Here is a 13,255-nt window from a genome sequence, read left to right as displayed (position 1 = left end):
AGTCATCACAGCAGGGGTCGAGAGGGGTCATCAGGCCTGTTGTTGGAATGTTACCTCCGATTCCTCAAGATAAACCATCAGACAACATTCTTAGACTTTAAACTTTTATCTAGTTCAAAGCTTCTTCATGTTTGTCTGTGCTGCTTCAGAGAGCCGCTTTCCCCACACGGAGCGTTACAGTTTGATCTAGCCTGCTCTTACCTGCGTGTGTTTGTGTGCAGAAGGACTCACACACGGTGTACCTGGAGCAAGAGCTGGAGAGTCTGAAGGTGGTGCTGGAGATGAGGAACAACCAGCTGCACCAGAAGGAGAAGAAGCTGATGGAGATGGACAAACTGGTGAGAACCGATCCGTCTGTGGTGCCCCGCTGTGGTCGAAATGAACATTGTTTGGATCACAAAGAGGATCAGTCGTATAAAGACTGTAATATAGATTATTAATACCATCAAACTGTGTGTGTGTGCGTGTGTGTGTTTATGCGTTGCAGGTGGAGACGAACGTGAAGCTGGAGGAGTGTCTGAACAAGGTCCAACAGGAGAACGAGGACTACAGGGCCAGGATGGACAAACACGCTGCTCTCTCAAGGTACGCACTCCAGCTGTGTGTGTGTGTGTGTGCGTGTGCGTGTGCGCGTGTGTGTGTGTGTATTTTCCAGTTACATCAGATGTGAATAGACACGATTCATCGCAGGCATGAAGAGAATCTTGTTTAAGTTTCAACTTGAGCGAGAAATTCAACATCCTGACGTTGAATCAGAAAAGGTCAATCCAAACTCCATTCAAAAAACAAGCATTTTAAGAGTTATTTGTTTTTCTTCTTGCACACAGTCGTAACAAAGAAAGAAATGTACCTTTATTCAAGTCTCCGTCATGATCTATTTGTTTCAGCATCTTTTTTGGACCCCTTTATTGGTAATGAATCGCAGCAAATCTACTCATTTTGGGTTCATACTTCTGTAGTACACCAGATTTCAGCTGATGTGTGACTTGCTAGATACAGTGAAGCTGCCACTCACTGGAGACAGATGGACAGGCGCTCCACAGCCCAAACAGAACGCCGGTAGTTGGTGTCCATCAGAGAAATCCTGGTGCTGATCCGAGCTAACAGCTCATCACACTGGACACTGGCTGGAAGCAGCGGGAGAGTTCATCCTGACACAGATCCCGCAGAAGGAGGCAATTTGAATGTGAACCCAGCAGACTGAGCAGCAAACACATTTAAATATTTAGATTTTGAACTATTAAAGCCTCATGTCTGTTATGTACGTGGAGGTTCAGCATTCTGTGGACTTTCAGCTGCTGCAGAGTGAAAAGGTCGATCAGCAATGCTTTTATCTCACGTCTTACCTGTAACTCATAATCTGATAGATAGAACACTGTGTGTGTGTGTGTGTGTGTGTGTGTGTGTGTGTGTGTGTGTGTGTGTGTGTGTGTGTGTGTGTGTGTGTGTGTGTGTGTGTGTGTGTGTGTGTGTGTGTGTGTGTGTGTGTGTGTGTGGAGCGTTATTACAGGTATTATCTTATTTCACAGGATCCTAAAGGTCCTCAGGAGCTAAAACATCCTTTGCATCGTCATTTTTTCTGTTTGTTCGATGAGGTCATTTCATCACGTTACGTGCAGTGTAAAAGGTTTTGGAAAACACGCAGGCGGCTGTGATCTTGCCTCAGAGTTGTTGGCATAATCCTTTTTCAACTATTTAAATAAAAGCCAAAATAAATGAAGCATAATTTACTAAACCTTTGGGGTACACAGATTTTGGAGATATGAAGCATTTGAAGATACTCAGAAATGATATCCACTAAACAAATAGTTTAGTTCAAATAACCTCTGAAGTGTCAAGAAATGTTTTGTTCACATTTCTTGATTTAGAAATGTTTGTATGTAATGTTTTGAAGCTGTTTTGTGTGTATATTTTAAAAAAGCTAATGAAATTACAAGTCAGATCACAAATTTGGGATCATAAGTAAATCATAAATTATTTAGTTTGATTGATTTACATAAACCTTTTAGCTCAGGTTGAACAAATCGTAGGGATAGAAAGCTTTTGAGAAGCATGAAATGACCTCACAACTGGCACTCCCTGCAGCCCGTCACAGCTCTCTGTCTCCCCCTGCAGGCAGCTGTCCACAGAGCAGGCTCTCCTACAGCAGACGCTGCAGAAGGAGTCAAAGGTCAACAAGCGTCTGTCCATGGAGAACGAGGAGCTGCTGTGGAAGCTGCACAACGGAGACCTGCTGGCGAGTCCCAGCCGCCGCCTCTCACCCACCTCACCCTTCAGCTCACCCCGGAACTCTGCCTCCTTCCCCACAGCCGCCCCCGTATCGCCCAGATAACCTCAACAACAACAACAAACTGCAGCCCCTGCCTCTCCCCTCTGACCTCCTGGTTCTCCTCATCACAAAGATATAGAGGACGACTTCAGTCGGTTGGTGTTGAACTTGTACATTTGGAATAAATTGTATTAAAGACTTTTATTTTGAAAGCGAAAAGACGTTGCAGTGGCACCGATGCACTTAAGTGTGAGCGTGGGACTGGCCCGTTCTCTCTCAAACGCCTGTTCTTCCTTTTCTGAGGAAAACCTAAACAACAGGCACACCTCAGGGTCTGTACATAGCGCCTCACTCTCGTTATGACTATCCTCACCCTTTTTTCTGTTATGTTGTACAGTTTAAGCTCATCCTGTTCTCTTACGGCCTCTTTTTTAAGGCGGAGGGTGAGAAAAAACCTTGGTTTTGTGGAGTTTGTGGACACAGACTCTAAATGTTTGGGTTTGGTGAATGATGAAATGAAATGACGGGTACTTCTTGGTGGATTAGCATGGATTATTTTGCCTTTTTCCTTCCTTTTTAAGAGGACGTTTTTTTCCCCCAAAGAGCGAAGCTCAATCACGGATCTGCTTTGGGCCTCTGGATGAAGTGGACGGACTTGATGTGCTTCTGTTGGAGAAAACAGGAACAAGTATTGAGCTTGTTTATTAGAGGAACTCACCTGAATTACTGACATGAACCTTTGATCCAATGGATGTCTGTTCCTCCTGTGAGCTCCTCACAACCTCTACCTTAATCTACTTTGTGGAATGTAATCACCCTTGGATGTTAAATCTGAGCAGGTGCAGACACACACACACACACACACACACACACACACACACACACACACCTTCTCAGAGCCAAATATGCAGTTTATTTAAGTGTTTACCTCCCTCCCCCGTTACTTTTTCCCTTCAATCTCTCATTAAATAAGAGATAAACCCCCCTAACATCCTCTGAAATCACCTTGTGCCCAAAGAGAAACAAGGCAAAGCTGAACCAATGACTGATCTGTCATTATCTCTTTGCTTTGGGTCGCATATTAAATCACCAGTGATCGTTTCCACAGAGAAATCTCCCTCAAACAACAGACTCCAATCCAAAACAAACTTTGTGTGTCTGGTGTTCGTCCTGAAAAACCTCCGATGTACCCGAATTGCCTCATTGTACCATGTTCTGCTTTATTTTGGACACAGAATAAATACAGTATGACATAAGATTAAATCAGCATTGTTTTATTTGTAATATTAAGATGAATGCAACCGTAAACATGCTTGAAAAAGTCATACAGCTGAAATACAGAAAGAGGGTTGAGTGGGACAATTTTCTTAAGTCTCCACCTTGTAAAGGATGCAGCTGCAACATCATCCCTGGGGACAAACCCTTCTCATTTTTGCCACAGACAGACTCAGATTGTTATTCAAACTGTCTAAAAACATTACAGAAAAGGTCCCTACAGAGAGAAACCTCACTGATACAGGGTAAGACGCTTTGTTTGAAACCAGGAACAGCCGTTACGTGGCTGTCTTTAATGTAACCAGACTCCACTGACAAAAAAGCTCATTTTATTTTGCAGAATAAAACAGGATTTGCCACCAAGGTTTGTAAGTTTCTTTGTTTTATTATGCGCTACACAAATGTTTTGTTTGATCTGAATAAATTTAAAACACCAAAGTCTCATAATAACACAAACAAATCATCAAACCGAGGGAGCAGTCGACCAGCAAACCTAGTGTTCTGCGAGGTAAAAAGGCTGTTTTTGTCAATGGAGTTTGGTGGCTTTGAAGAGAATGGTTTTTACTGGTTAAAAAAAATACCTTATTAAAGCAAAATGATCCATCTCTGTAGGAATCATTTCTATAATGTTTTCAGATACTAAAAGTAACAATCTGAGTCGGTTTATAAGTTTTATTGGATGTTTTTTGACTGGGCTCAATTGGTCCCCCAGGATTATGTCGCAGTGATTACAGGCTGAATCTTCTGGAGCAGTTCCAAAACTGTACATGTTTTATTTCATACTTACTCATTTTATATCCAAAATATCTAAAACTAAGTCCCAGGCTTAAAAACAAAAACAACAGAATTACCTTTGAAGTAAAATGTAAACAAAAACAGGAAAGCTTTTCAGCTGCAGTGAGCAGACACCTCTACACGTCATGCTGAAGACCGACGACGTCACCCGCTGCTTTGCCGGGGTCGAGTTGACCGGGTGACGGGGTAATAGCCGGCGGCGGATTCTCGAGGTCAGCGGCTCGTACCATCATGACCACGGATTTGATGGAGTACCACCAGCCGTGCCAGGTGTACCACACCACCCCGTCATCCATCATCGCTTTGTACGGTCCATTGTAGTAATGGCCGTTCAGGTTGCCGGAGTCACACCTGTAAACGAAAAGAAAATCATTAAAAATATTCACTTTTATACACTTTTCTCCCGTTTTCTGTGTAATGTGCACATAACTGGAGTTCCACATTACACTGAAGTTTGAGTATCTTACCTGCTGAACCACCAGCCCGACTTGCTGTGTCTGATGCACCTGGCGTCATCATTTTCAGCATCACCAGCAGCATCATTCAGGTGGTCGTACGTGCTGAATTTGACCCCGTCGAAGTCTGGACTGGTCCATTGCTGCCCAGCAAAGGGGGGGCCTCGGGCGTCAGCCAGGGCGTTCCCTGCATTCCCAGTGTACTCTCCCAGATGTAACTGGTACTGGTCCTGTGAGTGAACAGAGGAGGATCTTTCATTTTGGTACATTTACATTCTAACCTTGTATTCGAGAGGTTTGGCTCTGAAAAGAGAAGCCTCATTGTAAGACAAGGATGGGAAAGATGGAGGGATAATAGACACAACAGGAAGAGGAAAAAGAAGGAGCAGACAGGGGTAGAAGTCTGATGAGAAGAGGAAGAGATGGGGAACAGCTGTGCTACCCGGACCCACGACTTTGCTGTTGTGTCTGTAGCATAAAGACAAAGAACATACATAGTCTAAATAAGCCTGCTGCTGTTATGGGAAATGAAGAGAGGACGAGGTTAAAGACAGAAAGGGAAGGAAAGGAAGTAGTCTGGGGAAAGACAGACAGAAAGAGTTATGAGCTGTTTTTAGGAAAGAAAAAGAGGGCAGCGGCTTTAAGAAAAACATGATTAATTTAATCAAGTCTGAAAAAGGTAAATCATATTTAAATTGTGTTAAATGCCAAAGACCCAAGAGAAAATTGTAGAGACTCAAAAAAAAAAACTCAGCCAAAACACAAGAGCTGTAAGTAACACCGTTTATGTTTTAACTCTAGAAATGTGTGATTCTGGGACTTTAATTTTGCCTTTTCTAAAGTGTTTGATTTTCTTGTCTTCGATTAAAAAAGAAAAAAGGGGATTTTATTTTGAAACTACTTTGAAAAGACTTCCTACCGATCGTAAAAGTAACGTGAGGAAAACGTTGAAATCAAAGGTCAAAGAGTGAATTGTTTCGTGTCGTAGCACCCGTCGAAGAGGCAAAAGGTTAGTGTCTGCAAGAAGATTGTAAAGTTTAAATATGGTTTGTTTTAAATAAGTTTCGAACTAAAATAACGTCTGCTAACTAGCATTTAAGTTGAGTAAGCTAGTTTTGCTACAATGAACATATTTTTCCATTTTTGTATGTTTTTTAAGCGGCTCTAACGTTGGTTTTGGGGTATTTCAATCAATCTTAAAATCATCATTTATAGTGTCTGAACATTTTACGAAACAAGATGCTTCTAAAGCCAAATCCCAAACCCACCCCGCTGCCCCTCCTCACCAGTGCCCTGAAAATCAGATTAGTAAAAAGTAAAAAACAAATCTACAGTTTGAGGGAAAATATTGAGCGAAATATCTTAATATTTTTCAATAAGCTCACATAAAATATTTACATATCAGAACGATCAGAGAAACATCTTAAGCTGTGTATTTGTTTATGTCAAACTATTTATGACCCAGTATCTCTTTAAAAGAATGACAAGATAAGAGAGCGTCAATGTTGCGGTAAAAACTCACAACAACTTCACTGATGAAAGCCTTTGCATTTGCAGTATATAGTATTATTACAGACTGGGTGTCTGTGGCGACATTTGTGGAAAGAATCACAAGCGGCGCCCAGTTAGTGACGCGTTCTCCATCAGCCAGCAGTGGTTGGTCTGCCAGAGAGGGTAGGCGGAGCTAAGCGCCTGCTTTTCCGCTCTCTGCAAGTGTTGCGATTAAACAGTAATCTACTATGGCTGAACAAACAAAGAAAAGATGGATGACTACAGATACAACTTCAACAAGAAGTGAAAATCCAAAGAAGAAGAAACAAACTCGACGCTCAGATGAAGCAAACAGTCTGAAAAGGAAAGCGACCGTCAGCCAGGAAAATCAAGAGTTACAACCGGAGCCGACCGTGGACGCCTGGCCATTTGGGACGTATGCACCCACAAGAGCCTTTTATCGCCATAAGGTGCCTCCAAATAGAATGAAACTGAGAACTTTGAGATTATTACTATAACTATTATGGTCTGAATAGGTTTCTGAATTTGCTGCTGGTGGCTTAAAAGCCAAAGAGGGTCTGATAAGTTGATATGAGAAGCCAGAAACTTGAAAGTAAAGCGGAAGATGAGAGGCAAAGGGAACGGGTTGTTGCAAAAAGACATTTGCAGCATTTTTAAGATAAAAAACATCAATTTTTTGAAGCATTTTTACACTATTAAACAGCTGTTGAGTAGAGACACAGGAGACATATAGGGAAAAGCCAAATAAGCAACTACACTGCAGTCTGACAATACCATAATTCGTAAGCGACTTTACAGATAAAACATCTAAAATAGTGTATAATAATGAATGTGGTAACCCTGACCAGTGGCCATGTTTCAAGTTCTGTTGTGTTAGTTTGTTTGTAGTGTGCCTTTGAAAACATTAAATTGTGGGCTGATTAAGAACTACCCCCCAAAGCCAAAAGAAAACAGAAACCCAACAACACACAGGAGTGCACAAACGGAGGGGAGGGGCCAAGTGAGGGGATCATGATGCAGCCAAAATGATGCTTTAACTTTTCTCTCTGTTTCACCTTTTCATCGTCCACTTTGAAGTTCTTGTACTCTGCAAAGCGCTGATTCCCCTCGAAGTCCTCCATGTCGATCCGCAGGTCGTAGTTTCCTAGAAGACACCGAGTTACACTCACGCACACTTTGTAATGTCTCACCAACCATCCTCACACACTCAGGTACACACACCTTGTGAAGTGAGATAGTGCAGAGCTTCATTGCCCAGCCAGAATTCTCCTTCAGGTGAGTAGAGGTCTCCAAATCCATGCTTGTACTCCACCCACGCTCTACACACACACACACACACACACACACACACACACACACACACACAGAGGGCACATAATGATTACACATCACATGCAGCAGGTAAATATGCATTTTAATGTGTCTGTAGCTAACACACACACACACACACACACACACACACCTGTCAAAGCTCTCCTTGCCGTCTCTCCTCCTCTGGAAGACTGTCCACCCTCCTCCGTTGTTCATGTCGCAGTAGACGCTCAGAGCGGTGGGAGAGCCGTCCGGACGGATCACATACAGCCCACTGGCCACGTTACCGTCTGCAAACACCTCGGAGCAGTCTGAACGCACACACACACACACACACACACACACACACACACACACACACACACACACACACACACACACACAGAAACACAGACACGATCGCTTCACGTGAGATTCATGGGGCCTTCTTTTGCTTTCCTGTGAGGCAGCTGCAGACTCATTTCAGACACTGACTGAGCTACAACATGCTGACGGCTGATCTTAAATCTTCACCACCTTGTTTGTCTTAAACGTACGGAGGCGTTGGACCAGACTTACTGTACATGGATTATGGTACTTATTATTAAACTTGGATCCTATTCTAACATATTTTACCATCTAAATGAGTAATTGGAAAAGCTCCAGCAGATTTCTTCAGCCTGCAGCAATCAAACAAACTGTAATGGCTACCTGCAGGCAAATGAGCCTGATAAAGGCTGTCCTCTTTAACTGCATGTTTTTGGACTGGCTCCGATTGTTATCTGGAGTGTCTGAGAGAAATGATCCCCACAGAGACAGAGATTTCTGTTGAGCAGTAAGATGCTTTTGGAACCATGAGCACCTGTTACATCACTTTGGACAAAGCCTCCAGACTCCATTGACAATAACAGCACTTTAACCTTGCAGAAAACAGGAGTTGCTGAGACAATAACACAAACAACATAGCCGATAGAGGCAGCAGAAGTTTGCATGTTCTCCCCGTGCATGCCTGGGTTCCCTCCAGGTACTCCGGCTTCCTCCAACAGTCCCAAGACATGCTCGTTAGGTTTATCGGTGACTCTAAATTGCCCGTAGTTGTGAATGTGAGCGTGAAAGGTTGTCTGTCTGTTTGTCCGCCATGTGATTGTCTGGCGATCTGTCCAGGTGTAACCCCGCCTCTCGCCCAATGACAGCTGGGATAGGCTCCAGCTTCCCCGCAACCCTGAACAGGATAAGTGGTATAAATAGTGGATGGATGGAAAAAGTTTCCTTCAGCCAATTATTGTCTGTATTTCCACCCTTACCCTTAAACATTACGCAATTTTGTCCGTTGACAATAAAGAAAGGACGTCTATTTTTACTTTTGAACTAAATTTCTGTGGGGAAAAGTTTCTATGATGGAAACGGAGCTTTTGTCAATCTGCTGCTTGCAGCCTATGATGGGTTTTGCTGGTAGGGAAGGAGCTAGTACATAATGAAGTGTGTGAGTAGGACGTTAGGCAGGAAGGAAATCAATTAGGTAGATTGACACAATGTAGGAAGTCTAGAGCTGGAGGTGGACACAATTGATCTCTAATGGATCTCTCTGACTTTACCTCTGTAGAGGTTGTCAGGGCCCAGGTGTGAGTTGGGTATGTGCTCCAGCTGCTGGGCCTGGCTGTGGTGGAGCTCCTGGATGTAGTGATGCTGGTCGTTGATGACGTTCCTCAGGCCCTGGATCTCGGCTTCCAGGCGGACCACCTTCTCCTCACATGGCACAGGGGCCTGGACAGAGAGACAGACAAGATCAGTAGCTGGTACACAGAGGCTTAATCAGACGATCAGAAGCATTATCAAAAGATATTTTTGGCTGCAACAATCACAGAAAATGCTACGAAATCCTGGAGACCACTGATAAGCATTTTTGAATGAACGCTTCACTGCAACATAAGAAATAGATCATTTAAGTTGTGTAAAATTGACGAGCCACGTGTTTATTTTAACACAGTTTGAATAAAATCAATCGTGTATGTTTCAAGTTGCTAATAAAGCTTAAAATAATAATAAAGCTAGTCGATCACTTTAAAACTATTCTGTGAGTCGTTTCAGTCACTTTTCAAGTAAAAACGTCAGACATGGTGCAGGTTTCAGCTGCTTAAATGTTAATATTTACTGCCTTCCTTTGTCATTTATAACAGTAAATGTAGAGTGAGTCTTTACATCTTGGACACTTTCTTGGACCAAACTCTTTTTGACATACTATTGACTGAAATATTAATCACTTAGTCATAAAACTATCGGCAGAAGTTAGTTTTTGTGATTTTAATTATCTGCTGTATGAGGGAAACTGTTTCAGGAAAGACATGCTGCTGTTTTCATCTCTTCTATGATCCATAAACTGCACTCATAAACTCCAAACTAACTGCATTAAATATAGAAAATAAAAGTCTTATATCTTAGTGTCTATTGTGATAATTTGTCATCTGGAGCATCTTACCGCCAGAGCTGCAGCCAGGTGGAGCAGAAAGGCCACCGATGTCCTCAGCACTCCCATATTCAAAGATCTGATGTGATGCTCAGTCAAACTGTGTCTGTAGCGTCTCGCTGACGTCCTCTCTCCGCTGCTCAGCCCAGTCTGAGCTTTTGAGGATGTAGCATCACTTTTTCTCTCTGAGGCAGCAGATGAACAGACACTTTGTAAATAAGCCTCCATCTAGTGGTTGGAGAACACAGTCGCTGTCTGATTTCACATAACTGGTGGTGGCAATAAAAGCACCTTAGCCTTGATTTATACTTGATTTTTACTTGCGGCAGTAGACGGATGCTTGTCAGTCGAGTGAAAGCTATCATTAATAGCCTGAAATACAACCTGAGATCGTGGTATCGAGTCCTGCTCGTTCCGAATTTGGTATGCGCACAATAAAAAAATAAAGGTACAAACACACTCATAGACCAGAAAATAGACCGAACTACTGGTTTAAGCTTCTGCACTTGTCTTGTGTTTCTGTAATACCTCTTTGTCTCATCCATTGATGTAGATAGTAAATGGTAGCACTGTGTTGTGTTTGTTTGTGAGTCCTCTGTCTATTTCTCATACCGGTATGTCGACTTATTGCAGTGAGACTTCCCTGTAAGTGATTAAGTGGAGACAAGCCACTGAAAAATTAAAATAAAAACATAATAAAGATACAAAGTAGATTAAAAAAATGTTTAAAGCTGGAGGGTAATTTCCTGGCTTTTTGTAACCGCGTTTCTCCACACAGGTTATTCATTAGTATCTATTTGCCAAATTATTTGTATTGACAATAGATATAAAGGATTGACTTCCTATCGAAATGTTGGTATGTGAATCAACTAGTCGTTATCGTATCAATTCTGTTTCTCTTGTTTACAGCCGACGACACAGAAATCTCCAGGAGATCTGTGGGCGGGCTCAGAATCACTTGTACACAGTGATTGGTCAATGGTAGGCTAGTTGCTGGGGGAAATCTTGGCATCGATACGAGCGCTGATTGGCCATGGCATACTGCTAGATATGTGCTAGCAAACGGAAACGTGATTAGCTGTCGATACCATGAATAAGATCGACTTACAGGCGGCCGTACTGAAGTAAAAGTTACATAAACCGACCGTAAGGGTCGTGGACAACCCGCTTTGCCCGACAAAATGCGACTCCGGTGGGACTCGAACCCACAACCTTTGAATCACTTCTCAAGTGCTTGACTAGAAGTCCAATGCGCTATCCATTGCGCCACGGAGCCACCTGTTGCATATAAACGCGCGTCACATTAAAAACGGTACAATTGTACGTTTAACAGTATAACATAATGTAAATTAATGATGTTGCTTAATTCACGACACTATATCACAGTGAACAATTGTGAACTGGGCCGAGGACAGTCACGGAACCGACGAAGGAGCTGACATCCGAATCTCCTACTCGAGCATCTCTTCACTTCACTTTCTGGCTGTTTCTAGACGGTAAAGTTTTTAGTTTAGCTAAAAAACTTAAGCGTATTCTTTTTAAATGTCTGTCAGCAGAATTTATGAGCACGGATGGTCGTCATTCGATTTGCCATTTGAAGATTCAGAGCACTGCACGCGAACCTGACAGAACTTCCTGTTTGGCTGTGTTGTGTGTGCCTTCAAAATAAAAGAGTCAAACCAGTGAACGAAGTAACTGTTATACTGTTAAACGCACTTTTTACGAGTTATTTTTGGTCATTTTTGTCTTTCTTGTATAAGAAGGCTCAAGAGAGAAAGTAAGTGCGGGAAATAGAGAGGGGGACATATCAAGGTTCTTGGGTTGGATTCGGACTGATGCCACTGCTGGACTGGCTGATAATACGGGGTTCACGCTCGGTCATGTAGCGCCCCCTGTTGTACTAACTACTGTGTTGCTGTGAACACTCTTTTTCTTAAAGAGAAGAGATAAAAGTAAAGTAGTTTGGACTTCGTCTGACATTGGAATAGGTTCATCTTAAAACGCTTCTGCTGGTTTAGAAACAATCCGATTTCTTTAAGCTTAAAGAAACAGATAATAAAACGAACACCATTAAACCGTTAATAAACATGAATATTTGTTGGAGAAGTTTGTTTAAGTTATTCCAGAGTGCTCCTCACGCAGTCAATGTGGTTAATTTACTGATATTGTTTGTTAGTGCGTTTTTCAGGTAGTGAAACTGCAAGTTTGAGGTGGCAGACGTTACAACTTAATCGAGTTCTCGGTGTTTTTGTTCTGAAAAACAACAGGAAGTTGTATTCTTGATGTGGATAACGGAACATGTTTACTTGACCATTGTTAGAACGTGCATGTAGGATTTTTGTCGCGAAGAACCAGTTGCGCGTCGCCATTAAAGGACACACTGGGTAAATCACGACATCACAGAGATTTATTTATTAGTGGTGTGCTATGACGTCGTGTTGAGCAGGGCTAACCTTACCAGCCTTACTGATGCTTACATTGACGTGTATTCTGGTAATCCAGCACCTCTGCATTGTGCAGTGTTACCAAGCATTTTACCACTGTGGACATAACTACACAGTAGATACTACACTTACTGTTTAGCCATAACTATTAATATATATTAATTCAAAACTGTACGTGATTTCTCACTCTATCATGAGCCCGGATAGCTCAGTCGGTAGAGCATCAGACTTTTAATCTGAGGGTCCAGGGTTCAAGTCCCTGTTCGGGCGATAATGTTTTCGATAAGCCTACATTAAATTATCGTATCGTTCTCATTTTGATCGTATTCTCATATTTTGCATGGGTTTCACATTTTTGGGTGTTTATTGTTCTCTAATTCCGTGTTTTTCCATAATGACATTTTTAAAAAGGTAGCCTCTGAAATGGGCCGTTCAGAACAGCTGCAGGTTTCTATGTAGAACCTTGCTTTCCCTGAAATCGACCAATCGTCATTCACCGTCATTCACCTCAGGCTGCCTTCTTGCAGGAGCTTGTAGTAAAATCATAGTCAAGATTTCAACTTATCATTCTGATACCTCCTGGCGATTCTGGCGCATACATATAAGGCAGAATAACCGATCCTAGAGCAGCCATGTTTTCTACAACTTTGGAGTTACAGTGCAGTGGGATCGCAGATGTGGCGGAGGGGCTACGTGGCCACTCCAAATACTTTGAGCCAGTCATGGCTAAGGTATAACCTTTGAATGGCAA

The 13,255-nt window shown here is 42.4% G+C and overlaps 2 protein-coding genes and 2 non-coding genes across 6 annotated transcripts in view; 2 read left to right on the top strand and 2 right to left on the bottom strand.

The window, feature by feature from the left end:
• Nucleotides 1-3,525, top strand: part of LOC138594618 (microtubule-associated tumor suppressor 1 homolog) — a 93,035-nt gene extending 89,510 nt beyond the window's left edge. For 2 of the 3 annotated variants that reach the window (XM_069665776.1, XM_069665775.1), the window contains exons 16-18: nt 222-338; nt 488-585; nt 2,116-3,525. In XM_069665776.1, coding sequence (XP_069521877.1) covers nt 222-338; nt 488-585; nt 2,116-2,332 — 432 coding nt within the window. In that variant the 3' untranslated portion in view covers nt 2,333-3,525. The remainder of the gene's footprint in view (nt 1-221; nt 339-487; nt 586-2,115) is intronic. The other variant, XM_069665777.1, reaches the window with a different exon arrangement.
• Nucleotides 3,526-4,089: 564 nt separating this feature from the next.
• Nucleotides 4,090-10,129, bottom strand: LOC138594413 (fibrinogen-like protein 1). Its single transcript, XM_069665485.1, has 7 exons — nt 10,073-10,129; nt 9,192-9,360; nt 7,769-7,928; nt 7,528-7,625; nt 7,362-7,450; nt 4,807-5,024; nt 4,090-4,690 (listed from the first exon to the last, which is right to left on the bottom strand). Exons 1-7 carry the CDS (start codon nt 10,127-10,129, stop codon nt 4,456-4,458), a joined length of 1,026 nt encoding a protein of 341 aa, XP_069521586.1. The 3' UTR covers nt 4,090-4,455.
• A 1,115-nt stretch (nt 10,130-11,244) lies between these two features.
• Nucleotides 11,245-11,336, bottom strand: trnar-ucu (transfer RNA arginine (anticodon UCU)). The gene is given in 2 exon segments: nt 11,245-11,280; nt 11,300-11,336. It is a non-coding gene; the product is annotated as a tRNA-Arg (tRNA).
• A 1,365-nt stretch (nt 11,337-12,701) lies between these two features.
• trnak-uuu (transfer RNA lysine (anticodon UUU)) lies at nt 12,702-12,774 on the top strand. Its single transcript has one exon. It is a non-coding gene; the product is annotated as a tRNA-Lys (tRNA).
• Nucleotides 12,775-13,255: the final 481 nt, after the last annotated feature.

This window comes from Semicossyphus pulcher, unplaced genomic scaffold (genome assembly GCF_022749685.1).
Source record: "Semicossyphus pulcher isolate SPU_LCO1_2020_fin unplaced genomic scaffold, fSemPul1.0.p SCAF_17, whole genome shotgun sequence".
Classification (NCBI taxonomy): Eukaryota; Metazoa; Chordata; class Actinopteri; order Labriformes; family Labridae; genus Semicossyphus; species Semicossyphus pulcher.
This window is presented reverse-complemented; position numbering and strand designations above follow the sequence as displayed.

Coding starts and splice junctions, on each gene's coding strand:
- LOC138594413 (XM_069665485.1), bottom strand. CDS start 10,129: ATGGGAGTGCTGAGGACATCGGTGGCCTTTCTGCTCCACCTGGCTGCA. Junction 7,626..7,768: donor GGCAAGGAGAGCTTTGACAG/GTGTGTGTGTGT, acceptor GTGTGTGTGTAG/AGCGTGGGTGGAGTACAAGC. Junction 4,691..4,806: donor TCGGGCTGGTGGTTCAGCAG/GTAAGATACTCA, acceptor TTTCGTTTACAG/GTGTGACTCCGGCAACCTGA.